This window comes from Bombina bombina, chromosome 7 (genome assembly GCF_027579735.1).
Source record: "Bombina bombina isolate aBomBom1 chromosome 7, aBomBom1.pri, whole genome shotgun sequence".
Classification (NCBI taxonomy): Eukaryota; Metazoa; Chordata; class Amphibia; order Anura; family Bombinatoridae; genus Bombina; species Bombina bombina.
In genome coordinates this window covers 58,635,401-58,657,387 of record NC_069505.1, presented here as the reverse complement: position 1 = coordinate 58,657,387, position 21,987 = coordinate 58,635,401, and the positions used below count along the sequence as shown (strand labels likewise).

The 21,987-nt window shown below is 38.0% G+C and overlaps 1 protein-coding gene across 1 annotated transcript in view; it reads left to right on the top strand.

Annotated features, from left to right (window-relative positions):
- NAALADL1 (N-acetylated alpha-linked acidic dipeptidase like 1) overlaps window positions 1-21,987 on the top strand; it is an 87,758-nt gene that overhangs the window by 12,360 nt on the left and 53,411 nt on the right. Inside the window, exons 5-9 of the mRNA XM_053689262.1 lie at window positions 439-628; window positions 8,615-8,708; window positions 9,513-9,614; window positions 15,270-15,355; window positions 16,286-16,405. Coding sequence (XP_053545237.1) covers window positions 439-628; window positions 8,615-8,708; window positions 9,513-9,614; window positions 15,270-15,355; window positions 16,286-16,405 — 592 coding nt within the window. The remainder of the gene's footprint in view (window positions 1-438; window positions 629-8,614; window positions 8,709-9,512; window positions 9,615-15,269; window positions 15,356-16,285; window positions 16,406-21,987) is intronic.

The following is a 21,987-nucleotide window of genomic DNA, read 5'->3' as shown; positions in this document are numbered from 1 at the left end:
AGTATTTAGAAAACAAAAGGAGGGCAACACAACACATAGCATAACCTTTCAAAAATATACCCAAGATACCCAATAAACGTACAAGGTAGGGTACCCACAGTGCCAAAAACACCAAACCAATTGCGTCTATATGGGGACTAGGGCTTCCAAACCCCCAAGCAAACTCTACTCATGTGCTGCAACACCAAAACAGGCTCCAAAGTCAAATCATGAAACCATTTAGTAACAAATCAATAAATACTTTGCAACGCGTTTCTTGGCCTAAATAACATGTGGCTGTTTCATCAGTCATGTCTTTTTTGAAGCATCAATATAAGTATAACTAGTTTTTTTCTCTAAAAGCAACACCCTACACCTACACATATAGTTTGCTGGTTCTATTCTTATGATGAATCTTTTATAAGCTGGTGACTAACAAGAACTCTGTTTTGCCTTAAGGTAATTAACGCTGCCCAGTTTGGGGTGGTGGGTGTAATTGTATATACTGATCCCAAAGACATCAATGATGGAAAGGCAGATCCAAGTGACACGTATCCTCATTCCTGGTACATGCCTCCCTCAGGGGTAGAAAGGGGATCCTATACTGAAGATTTTGGAGACTTGCTTACCCCATATTATCCAGCTAAAAGTAAGAACTTTCTTTCACTGCTTAAATTCCTTTCCACTTTCTCCCTCAGGCATCCTCTTTCTCCAAAATTTGAGAATTAAAATTTGGAGAGGTTTCTTTCTTCACATAAATTATTTTTTCGAATAAGGTTATTTTTTCTTTTAGATAACGTTACCAAGCATTTTTTTCAAATTACAAACCTCCCAACTGTCCCTGTTTGAGAGGGGCAGTCGCTAATTCTAAACCCCTTTCCCTCTGAGACAGCCATACACCCTTTGCCCCACCCACAGACGTACTGCAATATAGCACTACATGAGATGACAGCTCTGCTGCATTTACACATTGTGCATTGTATTTTATTACTTTACACTTCAGATTGTATTATTACATAGGAACTTTGCACTTCCTATTTTGTATTTTGTTTTGTATACAGCAGTGTATTTAGGATTGTGATTTTACAAATTCTAATTATACTTTCATAGTTTCTGTGTAGCTTTAACAAATTAGGATCATACTTTATATATTTATGTGTATCTTTTACAAATTACATGGCACTGGTATTTCTTGTATTTAAAAAAAAAATGAAAACTGACAGCTTCAGATTCCCAGAGAGCTTCATTACTTTCTGTGGGCTTGATAAGCAAATATTCTCTATTCTGGATAGAAGGGAGATTTCACATGAGCTTAACTCACTGAATTTTATATAAAAAAAAAGAGCAGAACCTGGAAGTACCAGAGAGATGCCATCTATAGAAAGTAATGCAAATGTATGGAATAGAGAATTTCAGAGGGGACCTAGAAGGTAAATGGAGAACACCTTGGGCTGATATAAAGGCTCAGTTTGCATCAATTACAAATTGAACCAACATATTTTCACTATAACTTAACTTGCTTTTGCCTATAGTTTAGTATATATTACTTTTCTGCCAGTTAAATAAGTGTATTGTAAATTTTGAGCAACCTTCACCTGCACACAGCAGGCAAGATAATTCAGTGAAACCAGCTTGTTTAAAATGCTTGCATCATTTCACAAGTTTGTGAGAGAGCTTCAGACATACCCTGGGAACTCCCCTGTTCAGCCCAGGGAACTCCACAGTCCCAATGTAAGTTGTAAAAACTACACAGAAATATACAAAGTATGATCCTAATTTGTTATAGTAACACAGAAACTTTCAAAACATAATCAGAATTTAAAAATCACTGCTGGATCTAAATATAAATTTTTTTTATAAAAGTGAAAGTGCAAAGCTTAAATGTAATAATACTGAAAGGGCCCAATCTGAAGTGTAAAGTAATATAAAATACAAAACACAAAGTGTAAGTGTAACAAAACTCTCATATTATGCAGTGCTTTATTGCACTGGGCTTGCCTCTCCTTCATATATAGAAATGAGAAATCTCTTTCAGTGCTGGAGGGTTCCGCCCTTCTTTGATCATTTAATGAGTATGCATGCGTGTATATGTATGTGTATTTATGATGGTGTATGCATGTATATGTGTGTGTATGTGTATATATATATATATATGTGTGTGTGTGTATCTATGTATGTATGTGTGTATGTATGTGTAAGTATATGTATGTGTATGTATGTATATGTATGTGTATGTATGTGTATGTATGTATATGTATGTGTATGTATGTGTGTATGTGCATTCATGATCCCATCAATTCGGGCAATAATCTCCAACACCACTGGCAGAAATGCCCCAAACTAGGACCCTCCACCTCCACTATTTATTGCTTCTTTAATCAACACAACAGTATTCAGCTGTGCCAACATAATTGCATAAGGGTTTTCAAATGATCAATTAGCCTTTTTAAATGATAAACTTGGATTAGCAAACACAATGTGCCATTGAAACACAGGACAGATGGCTACTGATAATGGATCTCTGTACGCCTATGTAGATATTCTATTAACAATCAGCCATTTTCAGCTACAATAGTCAATAACAACATTAACAATGTCTACACTGTATTTCTGATCAATTTGATGTTATTTTAATGGACAACATATATATATATATATATATATATATATATATTTGTGTATGTATACAGAGTTTTGAACTTATATCTCAATACAAAACCATAGTATAAAAGTAAGTACAGAACTCTTCTACTTGAGCTGAGGTTTAGAGTCCCTTCGGCATAGCACTCGAGCAATAACCAACGTGCGTTTCATGATTTAGATAGAGTGTAAAATTAAAAAATAAAATCCTTTTACTTCTATTATAAAGTTTCTCTCTTTAGTATTCATTGTTCAAACTTCCTATGAGAACAGGCTCAGTAAACATGGATGTCACAAGTATTATATGATGCAGTGTCTGCAATAATAACTGTAACAATGTTATACAAATTATAGTCAAGACGTGAACACTCTCAGTACACTTACATGGGGAGAAATAATTTTTTAATAAATGATACCAAGAGAAATAAATGAATTAGAAAAAAAAATATCTTCTGAATCATGAAATTTAAATTTTGAATTCCATGGAGTCGATTTATGAAGCAGCGGATGCAGCTTCCAACCCTCATCGCTTCAGGCCCGCCTAAAGTGGAAGTTAGGAAGCAGCGTTTTTTTTTTCTTTCATGATATAGAAAGAACATACAATTTTAAACAACTTTCTAATTTACTTCTGTTATCTAATTTGCTTAGTTCTCTTGATATCCTTTGCTGAAAAGAATATCTAGATATGTTTAGTAGCTGCTGATTGGTGGCTGTACATAGATGCCTTGTGTGATTGTCTCACCCATGTGTATTGCTATTCCTTCAACAAAAGATATCTAAAGAATGAAGCAAATTAGATAATAGAAGTAAATTGGGATGTTGTTTAAAATTGTATTCTCTATCTGATTCATGAAAGAAAAATGTGGGGTTTAATGTCCCTTTAACTCGTCCTCCACCTCTGAGGTTGCGGACAGCAATCAGCCTGATCGGATACGATCGGGTTGATTGACACCCCCTACTAGCGGTCGATTGGTCGCAAATGTGCAGGGGGCGGATCATGTCCTCCCGCACATTTGTAAATCGGCCCCTATGTCACTTAATCCCGTAATGACAACTGACGTACCAGGTACGTCATGCATTAACAAGCAGTTAATGATAATAGACATACCTAGTACGTCAGTTGTCTAACAGAGTGCTGTAAGCGATCGCAATCGCTTCCAGCAGCTCTGAGGGTATTGCAGTGATGCCTTGATATGGAGGCATCCTGCAATACCCCTTTACAAGCCTCCGATGCAGAGAGAGCCACTCTGTGGCCCTCTCTACACCGGAGCATCGTTGGTGGGTGGGAGCAAAGTAGGGAGGCGGGTGGGCGGCCTGCAATGGGCCTGTGATCATGTGGAGGGGGGCGGGATCGGAGACGGGAGTGCACGGGGGCGTGCACGGACGCGCGCGCGTGCACGAGGGGCGGTGGGCTCGTGCATGGGGCGGGAGCGGATGGGATCCGCTACACTACAGAAAAATTGAATAAAAAATTGGGAGAAAAGGGGGGGAATTTTAATTTCTAAAGCAATAGAAGGGTTCTGAGAGGGAGGAGGGGATAGCTACACTACAGAAAAGGGCAAAAATTAAAGCATTTTTTTTTTTTTTTTTTTTTTACTAAACTGTGTACTGGCAGACAGCTGCCAGTACCCAAGATGGCGCCCATTAGGCTAGAGGGGGAGGGTTAGAGAACTGTTTGATGGGGGATCCGTGAGATTGGGGGCTAAGGGGGTATTCTACACAGCAACATATGTAAATATGCTAAAAAAACAACCAAAAAAAACAAATATACCTGTTATTTTAGTACTGGCAGACTTTCTGCCAGTACTTAAGATGACGGGAACAATTGTGGGGTGGGGAGGGAAGAGAGCTGTTTGGGAGGGATCAGGGGGTCTGATGTTTCAGGTGGGAGGCTGATCTCTACACTAAAGCTAAAATTAACCCTGCAAACTCCCTACAAGCTACCTAATTAACCCCGTTACTGCTAGCCATAATACACGTGTGATGTGCAGCAGCATTTAGCGGCCTTCTAATTGTCAAAAAGCAACGCCAAAGCCATATATGTCTGCTATGTCTGAACAAAGTGGCTCCCAGAGAAGCATTTACAACCATTTGTGCCATAATTGCACAAGCTGTTTGTAAATAATTTTGGTGAGAAACCTAAAGTTTGTGAAAAAGGAAACATTTTTTTTTATTTGATCGCATTTGGCGGTGAAATGGTGGCATGAATAGGGTTGCCACCTCGGCCATGTTTTCCTGGACACTTATGAGTTACACATGCTGCACAGTAAGCAGGGGGGAACATGTATTATGCCTCTGGACATCCCATGAATAGTGCTGATGAACAGCAAAATACATGTTCACCCCTGCTTACCCTGCAGCATGTGTAACTCATAAGTGCCCAGGAAAACATGGCCGAGGTGGCAACCCTAGGCATGAAATATACCAAAATGGGCCTAGATCAATACTTTGGGTTGTCTACTACACTACACTAAAGCTAAAATTAACCCTACAAGTTCCCTACAAGCTCTCTAATTAACCCCTGCACTGCTGGGCATAATACACGTGTGGTGCGCAGCAGCATTTAGCAGCCTTCTAATTACCAAAAAGCAACGCCAAAGCCATATATGTGTGCTATTTCTGAACAAAGGGGATCCCAGAGAAGCATTTACAACCATTTGTGCCATAATTGCACAAGCTGTTTGTAAATTATTTCAGTGAGAAACCTAAAATTGTGAAAAATATAAAGTTTTTTTTTATTTGAACGTATTTGGCGGTGAAATGGTGGCATGAAATATACCAAAATGGGCCTAGATCAATACTTTGGGTTGTTTACTACACTAAACTAAAGCTAAAATTACCCCAAAAAGCTCCCTACAAGCTCCCTAATTAACCCCTTCACTACTGGGCATAATACACGTGTGGTGCGCAGTGGCATTTAGCGGCCTTCTAATTACCAAAAAGCAACGCCAAAGCCATATATGTCTGCTATTTCTGAACAAAGGGGATCCAGAGAAGCATTTACAACTATTTGTGCCATAATTGCACAAGCTGTTTCTAAATAATTTCAGTGAGAAACAGTATGTGAAAAAAATTGTGAAAAAGTGAACAATTTTTTTGTATTTGATCGCATTTGGCGGTGAAATGGTGGCATGAAATATACCAAAATGGGCCTAGATCAATACTTTGGGATGTCTGCTAAAAAAAAATATATACATGTCAAGGGATATTCAGGGATTCCTGAAAGATATCAGTGTCCCAATGTAACTAGCGCTCATTTTGAAAAAAAAAAAGTGGTTTGGAAATAGCAAAGTGCTACTTGTACTTATTGCCCTATAACTTGCACAAAAAGCGAAAAACATGTAAACATTGGATATTTCTAAACTCAGGACAAAATTTAGAAACTATTTAGCATGGGTGTTTTTTGGTGGTTTTAGATGTGTAACAGATTTTGGGGCTAAAAGTTAGAAAGTGTTTTTTTTTTCATTTTGTCCTCATATTTTATAATTTTTTATAGTAAATGATAAGATATGATGAAAATAATGGTATTTTTATAAAGTCCATTTAATGGCGAAAAAAACGGTATATAATATGTGTGGGTACAGTAAATGAGTAAGAGGAAAATTACAGCTAAACACAAACACTGCAGAAATGTAAAAATAGCCTTGGTCCCAAACGGACAGAAAATGGAAAAGTGCTGTGGTCATTAAGGGGTTAAAAACGACACTAAACCCAATTTTATTTATTTAATAATTCAGATAGAGCAACAATGTTAAGCAACTTTCTAATTTATTCCTATTATCACTTTTTCTTTGTTCTCTTGCTATCCTTATTTAAAAAGTAGGAATTTAAAGCTTAGGAGCAGGCCCATTTTAGGTTCAGCACCATGGATAGTGCTTGCTTATTGGTGGCTACATTTAGCAAACCAATAAGCACGCATAACCCAGGTTCTCAACCAAAAATGGGCCGGCTCTTAAGCTTTACATTCCTGCTTTTTAAATAAAGATAGCAAGAGAACAAATAAAAAATGATAATAGGAGTAAATAAGAAAGTTGCTTAAAATTGCTGCTCTATCTGAATCATGAAATAAAACATTGGGTTCAGTGTCCCTCTAATGACTATTTATGCTAATTACAGATATCTATACTGTTTTAATTGCAGACTCGCTCCCTCTAGAGCACTGTTTTTCAACTCCAGACCTCAGGGCACACCAGCAGGCTATTAGCGATGGGCGATTGAGCTGAAAGTGTAATTCACTTGGTAGAATGAATAGTCCTATGGACATTTGTTATGGACAATCGAATGTCGATAAGAACAAAAATCTATTAAAATTCAGTAATCTAATGTTTTTTCCGGTTTTTTTTCGAATGCTACTTTCGTTTTCGAATGTTCTTAATTAAATCAAATATCCACATTCGAAATGTCGAATGTAACATTCGATTTAACAAATACTATTCAGAAGTTCAATAGTTCATGTGGTAGGGAATTTAGTAAATTGATACTTTGGGGCGTATCTATCAAGCTCCGTACGGAGCTTGAGGGCTGTGTTTCTGGTGAGCCTGCAGGCTCGCCAGAAACACCAGTTATGAACCCTGTCCACCTGCTCTGGTGAGGCGGCAGGAATCGCCGGAATTCAACCCGATTGAGTACAAACAGGTTGATTGACACCCCCCTGCTGGAGGCCGATTGGCCGCGAGTCTGCAGGGGGCGACGTTGCACCAGCAGCTCACAAGAGCTGCTGGTGCAATGCTGAATACGGAGAACGTATTGCTCTCCGCATTCAGCGACGTCTGTGGGACCTGATCCGCACTGTTGGATCAGGTCCGACAGACATATGATAAATAGGCCTCATATTATAGAATATTACATTTAAAGAGAGCATTAGAAATACTGTTACATTAAACAAATGTTAGAATGTTGTACAAACCTTCGACATTCGAAACGAACAAAAGTGTTAAAATTCGTTTCATTTTCCAAATGTTGCAAAACATTCGCCCATCCCTACAGGCTGTATCTTCATGATATCTGAACTATGGTTACTAACCTGCTCTCACCCATCAGCTGATTAGTTCACCTGTGCTTTAGTTCAGATATCATACAAATCTGGCTTGTTGGTGTTCCCTGAGGACTGAAGCTAAAAAAAACACTGCCCGGCCTAGAGTATTCCTTTAAAGGGACAGTAAACACCAAAAATGTTCTTGTTTTAAAAGATAGATGATCCCTTTATTACCCATTCCCCAGTTTTGCATAACCAACACAGTTATAATAATACATTTTTTACCTCTGTAATTACCTTGTAACTAAGCCGCTGCAGACTGCCCCCTTATCTCAGTGCTTTTAACAGACTTGCATTTTAGCCAATCAGTGCTGACTCATAAATAACTCAGCAGGAGTGAGCACAATGTTATCTATATGGCACACATGAACTAACACCCTCTATATGTGAAAAACTTTCAATTGCATTCAAATAAGAGTCGGCCTTCAAGCGCTGAGAAATTAGCATATGAGTTTACCTAGGTTTAGCTTGCAACTGAGAATACCAAGAGAACAAAACAAATTTGATGATAAAAGTAAATTGGAAAGTTGTATGACTGCCGGACGCTATACTTTCTTCTTCATCTTCATCTTCTCTTTCCTCTCTTTTTCTATTGTTCTTCAGCTTTCTAATAAAACAATTTTAACAAATGAGGACGCTATTTCCATCCTGCACATTACTGTATTATTTTTGATGTTCATAATATAAAATAATTATGCAAGATTTGTATTCTCTATATTACTTATAAATGTAATGTCAATTTAGGATTGCAATTACCTCAATAAAGAAATTATTAATAAAAAAAGTAAAAAAGTAAAAGAAAGTTATTTAAAATGGCAAGCCCTATCTGAAGCATGAAAGTTTAATTTGCACTTTACTGTTTCTTTAATTCAGTGAACGAGCTGAATCATTATCATCATATACCACATTTTTTTTAAATACTCTTTGTCTCCTATTAATGACACTATATGCTTTTTGCAGATTATACTTACAGACGGAATGCCAGATCCATTGTAGGAATTCCACCATTGCCCACACAGCCAATAGGATTTGAAGATGCCAAGACCCTAATATGGTATGAAACACCTGGTACATGTGTAAAAATGTTGCTTCATTTAAGCCATTAAAGGGACATCAACTCAGTCTTTCGTGATTCAGACAGAGCATGCAATTGTAAACAACTTTCTAATTTACTTCTATTATCTAATTTGATTCAATCTCTTGGTATCCTTTGTTGAAAAGCATTGATGTATGCTTAGGAGCATCCATGTGCCTGGAGCATTATTTGGCAACAGGTTTGCAAGAATTTTATTCATTTGTAAGAGCACTAGATGGCAGCATTATTTCCTGACACACAGTGCTCCAGACTCCTACCTAGGCATCTATTCAACAAAGAATACCAAGAGAACAAAGCAAATTTGCTAATAGAAGTCATAATCACAGAAGACATTTTTGGGGGGTTTCATATCCTTGTACATGTCTGTAAATTTCTCTTTTATACTGTTTTTATTGCAAAAAGGAGCACTCAAGTCAAAATTAAACTTCTAGGATTCAGATAGAGCAGGCAATTTTAAACAACTTTCCAATTTACTTCTATTATCAAAATGTGCACAATCTTTTTATATTTCAACTTTTTGAGTCACCAGCTCCTACTGAGCATGTGCAAGAATTCACAGAATTATATACATATATGTATTTGTGATTGGCTGATGGCTGTCACATGATACAGGGGGAGTGGTAATAGACATAAGTGAAATTTGTCAGAAATAAATCTACTGCTCATTTGAAGTTCGGCCTCTTGTTTTCATGCATTTGTTGTGCAAATCTACTGTATGTACTGGTCTTTTAATGAACCAAACTTTATCATTTCTTCTCTTAGTAATCTGAAAGGCAACGCTGCTCCATCATCATGGCAAGGATCTCTCGGTTGTAGCTATAATTTGGGACCTGGATTTAAAGAAAATAGTTTATATAATGGGAGGTATGACTATGACTTTGTAATCCAAAGAATAAGCAACTACTCCAGTGAGTTCCTAAACACAGCAGATCTTAATTATTACTTTCATTTAAAAAGAAAGATCTTTATAACATGTTGCAAAATGATACCCCACTCCGGTTAGTTTTGCATGTTTCAGCTAATGATAGCCTTAGAGGCACAATTTTATCCTTTTATGATTCAGATAGAGCATATTATTTTAAACAACTTTCTAATTTACTTCTATTATCAAATTATCTTTGTTCTGTTGGTATCCTTTGCGAGAAAGCAGGGATGTAAGCTCAAGAGCGTGCACGTGTCTGAAACACTATATGGCAGCAGTTTTGCAAGAATGGTATCCATTTACAAGAGCACTTCCTGCCATATAGTGATCCAGTCACCAGTTTAGATATCTCTTAAAACAAAGTATACCATGAGAACATTGCAAATTTGATAGAATTAAATTGGAAACTTTTTTTTTAAATTGTATGCTCTGTCTGAATTGTGAAAGAAAAATTTGGCGTTTCATATCCCTTTAAAGGGACAGTAAAGTCACAAAAAATTGTTCATGATTTAAATAGGGCATGTAATTTTAAACAACTTTCCAATTTACTTTTATTACCAATTTTGCTTTGTTCTCTTGGTATTCTTAGTTGAAAGCTAAATCTAGGAGGTTCATGTGCTAATTTCTTAGACCTTGAAGACTGCCTCTAATCGGAAAGCATTTTGACAGTTTTTCACCACTAGAGGGCGTTAGTTCATGTGTTTCATATAGATAACATTGAGCTCCGGCACGTGAAGCAAGCACTGATTGGCTAAAAATGCATGTCTGTCAAAAGAACTGAAATAAGGGGGCAGTTTGCAGAGGCATAGATACAAGGTAATCACAGAGGTAAAAAGTATTATTATAACTGTGTTGGTTATGCAAAATTGGGGAATGGGTAATAAAGGGACTATCTACCTTTTTAAACAACAAAAAATTCTGATGTTTACTGTCCCTTTAATAATAAACTTAAACAGCCCCATTCATTACACCCTTAAATAAAAAAAAAACACTGCTCACAACAAAAGAATCTTCCAGTGCGAAAAATTAACCCCTTCCCTTCTGCAAAGGAATCATCTTTAAAAGATTACAAAAGACAAGAAATTTCAGAAAAATTTGGCGTTTCATATCCCTTTAAAGGGACAGTAAAGTCACAAAAAATTGTTCATGATTTAAATAGGGCATGTAATTTTAAACAACTTTCCAATTTACTTTTATTACCAATTTTGCTTCCAGTGCGAAAAATTAACCCCTTCCCTTCTGCAAAGGAATCATCTTTAAAAGATTACAAAAGACAAGAAATTTCAGAAAAAAATGAGCCTTTAGACTGGTTAGAGACATTGAGATCTAGTTCCCAAAAATCAATATCATATAGGTATAAAAAGAGAAGATAATTATAAGAAACTTATAATAAAATGATTACATATATATTATAAATAAAGCTCTCTTACAAAAAAATCAGTTTATAAATTAAGGGGACAGTGTTTGACTAGTTAAGAAATGTTTTAATTAAATATAAAACCATAAAGCATCCTTCAAATGCAATAAAAAATTATACTTGCATAAAAAACATAAGAGAAGATGTCTCCTAAAAGTTATGTTTGGTCAAACAGTAACCACAACTTATTTCAGAGCCACTCCCCTTCCTCAGGACACATGAAGAAGGGGCGTGGCTCTGAAATGTGTTGAAGTTACTGTTTGGCCAGACAGATATCTGTTGGGAGACAGAGTGGCTGATTTAACAAGGTCCGTATTGGCCCCAAGCCTCTGCAAACTGCCCCCATATTTCTGTTCTTTTGACAGACATGCATGTTTAGCCAATCAGTTCTGACTCCTAGGAGCTTCACATGCCTGAGCTCAATGTTATCTATATGAAAGCATAAACTAACACCCTCTAGTGATGAAAAACTGTCAAAATGCTTTCCTAGGTTTAGCTTTCAACTAAGAATACCAATAGAACAAAGCAAAATTGGTAATAAAAGTAAATTGGAAAGTTGTTTAAAATGGCATGCCCTATTTAAATCATAAAGTTTTTTTTTTACTTGACTGTCCCTTTAAGAGCGCTGCCTCTTAACTCATACGCCTCCTCTGAGGCCGCGGTCTACAATCCGCCCAATTATGTACGAATCTGCAGGGTGCGGCATTGCACAAGCAGTTCACAAGAACTGCTTGTGCAATGATAAATGCCAAATTAATGATGTGCGTCTCTTATAGTTTTTAATGCAAGGATAACTATATAGTGCATTTGAATGTTGTTTTATGGTTTTATAAAAGACAAAGCTAAATTAAATTTAAACAAAATAAACAAAGTTTGAATATTAATATACTATTTAGGTAAAACTCAATATTGTAAGTAGGATGCAATTGATTTAACCTCATGTAATGTACTGTCACATGCAATCCCCTTATCAAATAACATTTCAGTAGCCATACAAAATTGTGATCCAGTACAATGAATATTTTCAATATTAAATTTAATTATTTTAACATCTATTTAGCTAACCCTTATTAGTATTAAAAGTTACCCCTCTCTTTAGAAATAATGAACCACGTTGTGGGATCAGGGAACGATCTATACCACATATACAGTATATTCAACTTAAATGAGATGCTTAAACGTTACTTTTATTTCCAGAAATTAATTATGTCATCATTAGGACTTGTAAGTAATGTGAAAATCCAAAATGCTTCCCTTCTGAGCAAGGTATAGCAAGCTCAATGTCACTCAAGAGCCCACTAAAGCGTACTCTGACCTCCTTTGATGTACACCCCACATATTGTTTTTGACACTGGTCACATTTGACCAGATAAACTGCAAACTCTGTCCTAAGGCGGGTACATAGCTGAATATTCAATACCTTTTGGGTCACCTTTGATTGAAAATTGCTTATCTATGTTTGAATAATCACAAACTTTACATGTTTTGGCCCAACACTTATAAAGCCACCTACTAGCCCTCATCTGACTGTGTAGGGCAAATGCAGCCACCCTATTATACTCAGGTTCTCGTGGGGTAAACTTGGCCCACATAGCTGTCTCATATATTACTTGAAGTAATCATCATAATCAATAAATCTGTCAAGTAAATCTCTTGTAGCCCTAAGACCAGCTCAATGTGGTATCACTGAATACAAACCAACAACACATACCAATAAGCCAAGCATAGTTCTGATCCCATATTACTCCCTCCAACATTCTCAAAAAATGTTTAGTTTCCTTCAGACAGGGTAAATTAAATAAAATTGGTTTTAACAAAGAATGAACCCACTCTGACAATCTTTTAAACAAGGACCCAATGCATGATACAATTGGTCTCCATTTTCTCCTCTTCCAGAAACGTATGCACCTTTTGAAGGTGGTGAAAGACAGGTGCCACCAGATCTTCACCCATTAACCCCTTAATAACCTCCCAGTCGTTCACATACACCCCCTTATGTGGCCTCGGAAAAAGTGCAGGTCTTGCTGAAAATAGCCTCCTGCACCCATTTCTAGATCATGCACCAGGAATGGTAAAAAAGTTATTTTAAAATAAATATGGTTTCTGGAAACCTTATAATGGCTGCCAGGCTCCTCCTACTCATGACATCATGATCTGGGCTACATCTATGCACACTGCTGAATAGCATTGACAGTCTGTTGAATCCAATTAGTGAGTCTTTTGTAACTAGTGAGCATTTAATGCAGCCCAGATCATGACGTCATCAGTGGGCGGAGCTTGGGAGGCATTTCAAAGTGACCAGAAACAATATTAATTTTAAAATAACTTTAAGCTATGAGGAGAGGCTAACCAAATTGGGTCTGTTTTCTTTAGAAAAAAGGCGCTTGAGAGGGGACATGATTACTTTATATAAATATATTCAAGGCCCATATACAGAGATTGCAGAAGCTCTGTTTATTCCAAGAAAATTGTTTGTGACAAGAGGTCACAATTTAAGGTTGGAGGAAACGTTTTTTCACTGTAAGAGCAATACAATTGTGGAACTCATTACCAAAGGAGGTGGTGAATGACAATACCCTAGATACATTTAAAAATTGTTTAGATACATTTCTGTCTATAAATAAAATTCATAGATATGATTGCTAGTATTAAATGGGTCACCTTTCAGTGGGATTATTTAAGCTTAACTGGAGATTTTTGTAAGTATTTTAGATTTGTATAGGTTGAACTTGATGGACTTCGGTCTTTTTTCAACCTCATCTACTATGTTGCTATGTAACTATGTTACTATGTAAGACTTTAAGATGACTCAGGTGTAGACTGTCCCTTTCAAATTTGGTGGCAGTTAAAGGTGGTGAAAAAGTTGGAAGACACAGCACACATAGCATAGCACCCCAAGCACTACAATAGAATTGCCACTGCCGAGTACCCCAAAAGGTTTTTTAATTTTGTGCATTAGCAAAACACTGACATTACCCCCCCCCCCCCCCCCCCGCCATATTGGATGAAAGTAGGAAGTTACTGTACCAAACAGATAAAAAAAATTCCTGCTCAATCAATTAAAGTAAAAAATTACTAATAATCACTGTTACGCTCAAAAAATAGCCACATTGAAAACCCAACAAAGACACATTAATGACTAAAATGAAAAAAAAAGAAAAGAGAGTGCACAAACACTCTAAGTGCAGTATACTTATTACAAGCTTTAAGACCGTAGCCCCAACCCTTCGTAGAGCTACTCACAGAAATTACCCTCAAACATATGAAGTATGTAGAAGCAGTTTCAGAAAGCGGGATATACCTGGTCAATAGCGACTAGAAGGAGACTGTTATTGGATAACCAAAAGCAAACAGCGGTAGAAAGACTTCTCCAAACAAACAACTTTAGTGGACGGTTCTGAGGGACATTTTTGCCACTTCCAGGAGGACGATGTACCGGGTATATCCCGCTTGCTGAAACTGCTTCTACATACCTCATATGTTTGAGGGTAATTTCTGTTAGTAGCTCTACGAAGGGTTGGGGCTACGGTCTTAAAGCTTGTAATAAATATACTGCACTTAGAGTTTTTTTGCGCTCTTTTTTTTTATTTTAGCAATTTTATTCCACCTGTTTTAGCTGTCAGACCAGTGGGAGCAGCCGGACTTCAATAATAGTGCTGCATTTGAGGAACAAGATATCTTTGAAATATCAAAACCCTGGATACGTGAGACTCTTTATTAAGAGAGTTTTTTATTTTACATTGTGGTTATTAAACATACATTTTAAGGGATTTGATGTTATCCAAGAATTTGTGATTATATACCTTTGTGATTATTGATCTTTGTGCATTTTAATTTTCATCAAATATTTTCAAGTTTTTGTTGGAAATATATGACTAAAAACTGAGTTTTATTTATCAAAACGCTACTATACTAGGTTTATTATTTTACAGGTGTGCGCTAGTTAGTAAGGAGCCATCTCTAGTACCAAGATTATATCAGGCTTTAAACCTCACTATTTACATTGTTGTTTTTCCTGAATTAATGTTAATGAGATGCACTTTGCTAGTAAATTCTGATTTGTTGGAATAGAGGTCTGTATTAATGCGACAAAAATTCCTCATTCAGAATTTTTGTTGTTGTTCTTTTATATTTGTAAGTGTTTATGCATTTTAAGAGTAACCTCTCTCTCTCTCTGTAGTGATGTCAAAGTCAATGTTTATAACACGGAAGAGGTTAAGCCCTCAGCCAATGTCATGGGATTTATCAGAGGCAGCGTGGAGCCAGGTACGTGTAACATCATAATGATACGGCAAAATAATGTTCCCCCCCACGTGAAAGTGATGCAGTATAACTGTCAAAAAGCTGACAAGAAAATATCACACAAACATCTCTATGTATAAAAGGAAGATATTTTATCTCAATCAGAGTAAGTTCTTTGTATTCCAGAGCTACTTATTTTCTTGTCATCTGCATAATGAAAAAAAAAAAAAACAGCCAATCAGCTTAATCAGTAATAAGTTCACAATTTGCTTTACTGTGATCTCATCAGATTTCACCAAGTCCCACAAGATTTTATATTGAATTAAAGGTTCACTAAATATAACAGGATTGAATAACTGACATTTCATTAGAAATTAATAAATTATTTTCTGGCAAATTTGAGAGGGACAGTCCCTAATTTTGACCTGCTGTCCATCTGAGAAAGCCATAAGTCCCTATTTACAGAATTTCCCTTAGCTCCACCCACACACCACCATGACACGTGAAAAAACCACCAGGCACACCCATACACCACCCAGACATGCCAACTAACTGAGAGCCACACCCACAACCCACCCAGACACACCCACAGACTGCCCAGGCACGCCCATTATCCTGCCAAGTATCAACCTTCTACTGCCACAAAATGGCGATGACCCCCTCAACCCCCTGAGTCCCTAATACCGTGCCACAAATAGTGGGAGGTACAGTATTGTAACATGCCCTTATAAGTAGCACAGGAGTTGTGTTAATGACCCATTTATTGCAACTAGGATTAAACACTAGACATATACCCAAGCTGGGAGGGGGCATTAGTTCCATTTTGCCCACCAAGTGGACACCCATGATTGGGACCTTCATTTCAAATGGTAATGCTATATTATAATAGGTGTCATAAGTAGGCAATCAATTTCTAGTGTTTTTCTTACTATTTCCCATTGTCTATGAATACAGACAGATACGTGATGTACGGCAATCACAGAGACAGCTGGGTCCATGGAGCTATAGATCCTAGCAGTGGAACTGCAGTGATGCTGGAAATCACCAGAGTTCTTGGGACAAAGCTGAAGCAAGGTAAATATTATTACAATTCAGAGAAATTAAAGGGAAATTAAACCTATGTTTTTTTCTTTCATGATTCAGATAGAGCATGCAATTTTAAGCAACTTTCTAATTTAGTCCTATTTTCTTCATTCTCCTAGTATCTTTATTTGAAAAAGCAGGAATGTAAGCTTAGGAGCCAAACCAATTTTTGGTTCAGCACCTTGAGTAGTGCTACATTAAGCCACCAATCAGCAAGTGCTACCCAGGTGCTGAACCCAAAATGGGCCAGCTCCTAAGCTTACATTCCTGCCTTTTAAAATAAAGATATCAAGAAAACAAATAAAAGTTGATAACAGCAGTAAATTAGAAATTAAAATGCTCTATCTGAAACATGAAAGAAAAAAAATTGGTTTAATATCTCTTTAAGCATGATAATTTATCCAGGTGTTTATGTTAAAGGGACATGAAACCCATACATTTTTTTCATGATTGAGATAGAGCATACATTTTAAACAACATTCCAATTTACTTCTATTATCTAATTTGCATTGTTCTCTTGGTATCCTTTGTTGACAAGCACAACTAGTACCTAGGTAGGTTTAGGAGCTGGGAGCTAGCTGTTGATTGGTGTCTGCACATATATACCTCCTATCATTGGCTTACCAATGTGTTCAGCTAGCTCTCAGTAGTGCATTGCTACTCCTTCAATAAAGGATACCAAGAGAATGAAGTAAAATTCATAATAGAAGTAAATTGTATTCTCTGTCTGAATCATGAAAGAAACATTTGAGGATTCATGTCCCTTTATTTAATTGGGCCTAGATTACAAGTGGAGTGTAAAAATGCTAGCACTATTAAAGGGACACTGAACCCAAATTTTTTCTTTCATGATTCAGATATAGCTTGCAATTTTAAACAACTTTCTAATTTACTCCTATTATTTTTACGTTTTTCTTCATTCTCTTGCTTTCTTTATTTGAAAAAAAGGCATCTAAGCTATTTTGTTGGTTCAGAACCATGGAAAGCATTTGTTTATTGATAGGTGAATTTACCCACCAATCAACAAGAACAACACAGTGTGTTCACCAAAAATGGGCCGGCATCTAAACTTACATTCTTGCATTTCAAATAAAGATATCAAGAGAATGAAAAGAATTTGATAATAGGGGTAAATTAGAAAGTTGCTTAAAATTGCATGCTCTATCTGAATCACGAAATAAAAAATTTGGGTTCAGTGTCCCTTTAAGCTATTAATTTGAATAATAATAAGATACTAATTTGAGTAATTTGAAGAGCTTTACTAGAGACTCAGAATGAAGTGATATATAATGCTATTAGAAGTATTTTCCGTGAATGTATAAAGCCCGAGGATCTAATGTTCACCAGCATGGCGAGAAATGTCACGCCAACCCTTGCATGGGATTGGACAGTCCTCATGGAATGATCTAAGAAAAGTTGTTTAATTCCTGGCGAGTTGCAAGCTTACTTCTATACAAAGTAATGAAGCTCACTAGAAACAGAATTTATGCTTACCTGATAAATTTCTTTCTTTTGCGATGTACCGAGTCCACAGATTCATCCTAACTTGTGGGATATTGTCCTTCCTGACAGGAAGTAGCAAAGAGAGCACCACAGCAGAGCTGTCTATATAGCTCCCCCCTTAACTCCACCCCCCAGTCATTCGACCCGAAGGCCAAGGAAGAAAAGGAGAAACTATAAGGTGCAGAGGTGACTGAAGATTACATAAAAAAATACTGTCTGTCTTGAACAGACAGGGCGGGCCGGGGACTCGGTACATCGCAAAAGAAAGAAATTTATCAGGTAAGCATAAATTATGTTTTCTTTTGCAAGATGTACCGAGTCCACGGATTCATCCTAACTTGTGGGATACCAATACCAAAGCTTTAGGACACGGATGAAGGGAGGGACAAGACAGGAACCTAAACGGAAGGCAACACTGCTTGCAAAACCTTTCTCCCCAAAATAGCCTCCGAAGAAGCAAAAGTATCAAATTTGTAAAATTTGGAAAAGGTATGAAGCGAAGACCAAGTCGCAGCCTTACAAATCTGTTCAACAGAAGCATCATTTTTAAAAGCCCATGTGGAAGCTACCGCTCTAGTGGAGTGAGCTGTAATTCTTTCAGGAGGCTGCTGTCCAGCAGTCTCATAAGCCAAACGGATGATGCTTTTCAGCCAAAAGGAAAGAGAGGTAGCCATAGCCTTTTGACCTCTACGCTTTCCAGCATACACAACAAACAAAGAAGATGGTTGGAGAAAATCTTTGGTTGCCTGCAAATAAAACTTCAAGGCACAAACCACGTCCAAGTTGTGCAACAGACGGTCCTTCTTAGAAGAAGGATTAGGACACAGAGAAGGAACAACAATTTCCTGATTGATATTCCTGTTAGAAACAACCTTAGGGAGGAACCCAGGTTTGGTACGCAAAACCACCTTATCAGCATGGAAAACAAGATAAGGCGAGTCACATTGTAATGCAGATAGTTCAGAAACTCTTCGAGCTGAAGAGATAGCAACTAGAAACAGAACTTTCCAAGATAGAAGCTTAATATCTATGGAATGCATGGGTTCAAACGGAACCCCCTGAAGAACTTTAAGAACTAAATTGAGACTCCATGGCGGAGCAACAGGTTTAAACACAGGCTTAATTCTAACTAAAGCCTGACAAAAAGCCTGAACGTCTGGGACATCTGCCAGATGCTTGTGCAACAGAATAGACAAAGCAGATATCTGTCCCTTTAAGGAACTAGCGGACAATTCTTTCTCCAATCCTTCTTGGAGAAAAGACAAAATCCTAGGAATCCTGATCTTACTCCATGAGTAGCCTTTGGATTCACACCAAAAAAGATATTTACGCCATATCTTATGATAGATCTTCCTGGTAACAGGCTTACGAGCCTGAATCAAGGTATCTATGACCGACTCAGAGAAACCCCGCTTTGATAAAATCAAGCGTTCAATCTCCAAGCAGTCAGTTGCAGAGAAATTAGATTTGGATGCTTGAATGGACCTTGAATCAAAAGATCCCGTCTCAGTGGCAGAGTCCATGGTGGCAGAGATGACATGTCCACCAGGTGTGCACACCAAGTCCTCCGTGGCCACGCAGGCGCTATCAAAATCACCAAAGCTCTCTCCTGTTTGATTCTGGCAATCAGACGCGGAAGGAGAGGGAATGGTGGAAACACATAAGCCAGGTTGAACGACCAGGGTACTGCTAGAGCATCTATCAGTACTGCCTGAGGATCCCTTGACCTGGATCCGTAACGAGGAAGTTTGGCGTTCTGACGAGACGCCATCAGATCCAATTCTGGTGTGCCCCATAGCTGAACCAGTTGAGCAAACACCTCCGGATAGAGCTCCCACTCCTCTGGATGAAAAGTCTGACGACTTAGAAAATCTGCCTCCCAGTTCTCCACCCCTGGGATATAGATCGCTGATAGATGGCAAGAGTGAGTCTCTGCCCATCGGATTATCCTGGAAACTTCTATCATCACTAAGGAACTCCTTGTTCCCCCCTGATGATTGATATGAGCTACAGTTGTTGTGTTGCCCGACTGAAACCTGATGAATCTGGCCGAAGCCAGCTGAGGCCACGCCTGAAGAGCATTGAATATCGCTCTTAATTGCAGAATATTTATCAGTAGGAGGGCGTCCTCCTGAGTCCACAAACCCTGTGCTTTCAGGGAATTCCAGACTGCACCCCAGCCCAGTAGGCTGGCGTCCATCGTCACAATAACCCATGCTGGCCTGCGGAAACACATTTCCCTGGACAGCTGATCCTGTGACAGCCACCAAAGAAGAGAGTCTCTGGTCTCTTGATCCAGATTTATCTGAGGAGATAAATCTGCATAATCCCCATTCCACTGTTTGAGCATGCATAGTTGCAGTGGTCTGAGATGCAAGCGAGCAAACGGAACTATGTCCATTGCCGGTACCATAAGTCCGATTACCTCCATACACTGAGCCACTGACGGCCGAGGAATGAAGAGCTCAGCAGGTGGTTAAAATCTTTGATTTCCTGACCTCCGTCAGAAATATTTTCATGTCCACCGAATCTATCAGAGTTCCCAGGAATGGAACTCTTGTGAGAGGAATAAGAGAACTCTTTTTCACATTCACCTTCAACCCATGAGATCTTAGAGAGGCCAACACTAAGTCCATGTGAGACTTGGCAAGTTGGAAAGTCGATGCTTGAATTAAGATGTTGTCTAGATAAGGCGCCACTGCTATGCCCCTCGGCCTTAGGACCGTCAGAAGGGACCCTAGCACCTTTGTGAAGATTCTTGGCGCCGTGGCCAACCCGAAGGGAAGAGCCACAAACTGGTAATGCCTGTCCAGAAAGGCAAACCTGAGGAACTGGTGATGATCTTTGTGGATAGGAATGTGTAGATACGCATCCTTTAGATCCACTGTAGTCATATATTGACCCTCCTGGATCATTGGTAAAATAGTCCGAATGGTCTCCATCTTGAAGGATGGAACTCTTAGGAATTGTTTTAGGATCTTGAGATCTAGAATTGGTCTGAAGGTTCCCTCTTTTTTGGGAACCACAAACAGATTGGAGTAGAAACCTTGCCCCTGTTCTGTTTTCGGAATTGAAGAAAAATGTAAAAATGAAGCTCTCCAACATGCCAAAGTTTCAATGCTTTATTTTAGAAAGTGCAGAGTCAAACAGCCACCATGTGGTAAGTGATAGTACAGGTACACCTGTTTAACTAGCTCACCTTGGGATTTTAACCCTTACAATCTTATAATTTACATTCTATAAATGCAACAGCACCATCTGCTGGTGAAAGATAGGTAGACCATGTACAAAAATTAAAAACAAAACAGCTATGAAGCCCCTATAACAGAACCACATCTACACATACAAAAAACACTGCAATTTATTCATTAGAACTTATTTATACAACATTAAGCACCATGATTTAAGCCTAGTACTACAGAATATGAGAACACAAGAGCAACACCAGTTCAATAGAACACAGACCAGTCTATCTCTCTATTAAGCCCCCTAGGTTCCAGGGTATCCAACTTAAAAATCCAATAGGATTCACATTGTTTCAAAAGGGTATCCCTATTGCCACCCCTACGGGGGGTCCTAATTTGTTCGATTACCTGGAACCTCAGTTGGCTAATATGGTGTCCCATAGCTAGAAAATGATAAGCTACTGGTGCAGTGAGTACCTTACACCTGATGTTGCTCTTGTGTTCAGTGATTCGATCCCGTACCCTCCTAGAAGACTCGCCAATATAGGCTTTCCCACATGGGCATTTGATCATATAGATAACATAATTGCTATTACAAGTAAAGTAGTCCCTATAATGAAATTTATAACCACTATGTGGGTGTAAAAAATAGGGACTCCTTACTATAGAATTACAATTGCTACACCCTAAACAGGGAAAACAGCCTAAATTCTTTTTGGTGATAAACCGCTGTGACAATGTTCTACCAGGGCCAATATCAGCTTTAATCAAAGAGTCCCTCAAGCTCTTACTGCGCTTATATGCTAGCATAGGCATTTGGTCAAATTCAACAACCTCCGAATTGCAATCTTTTAGGATGCCCCAATGTTTTCTGATAATTTTCCA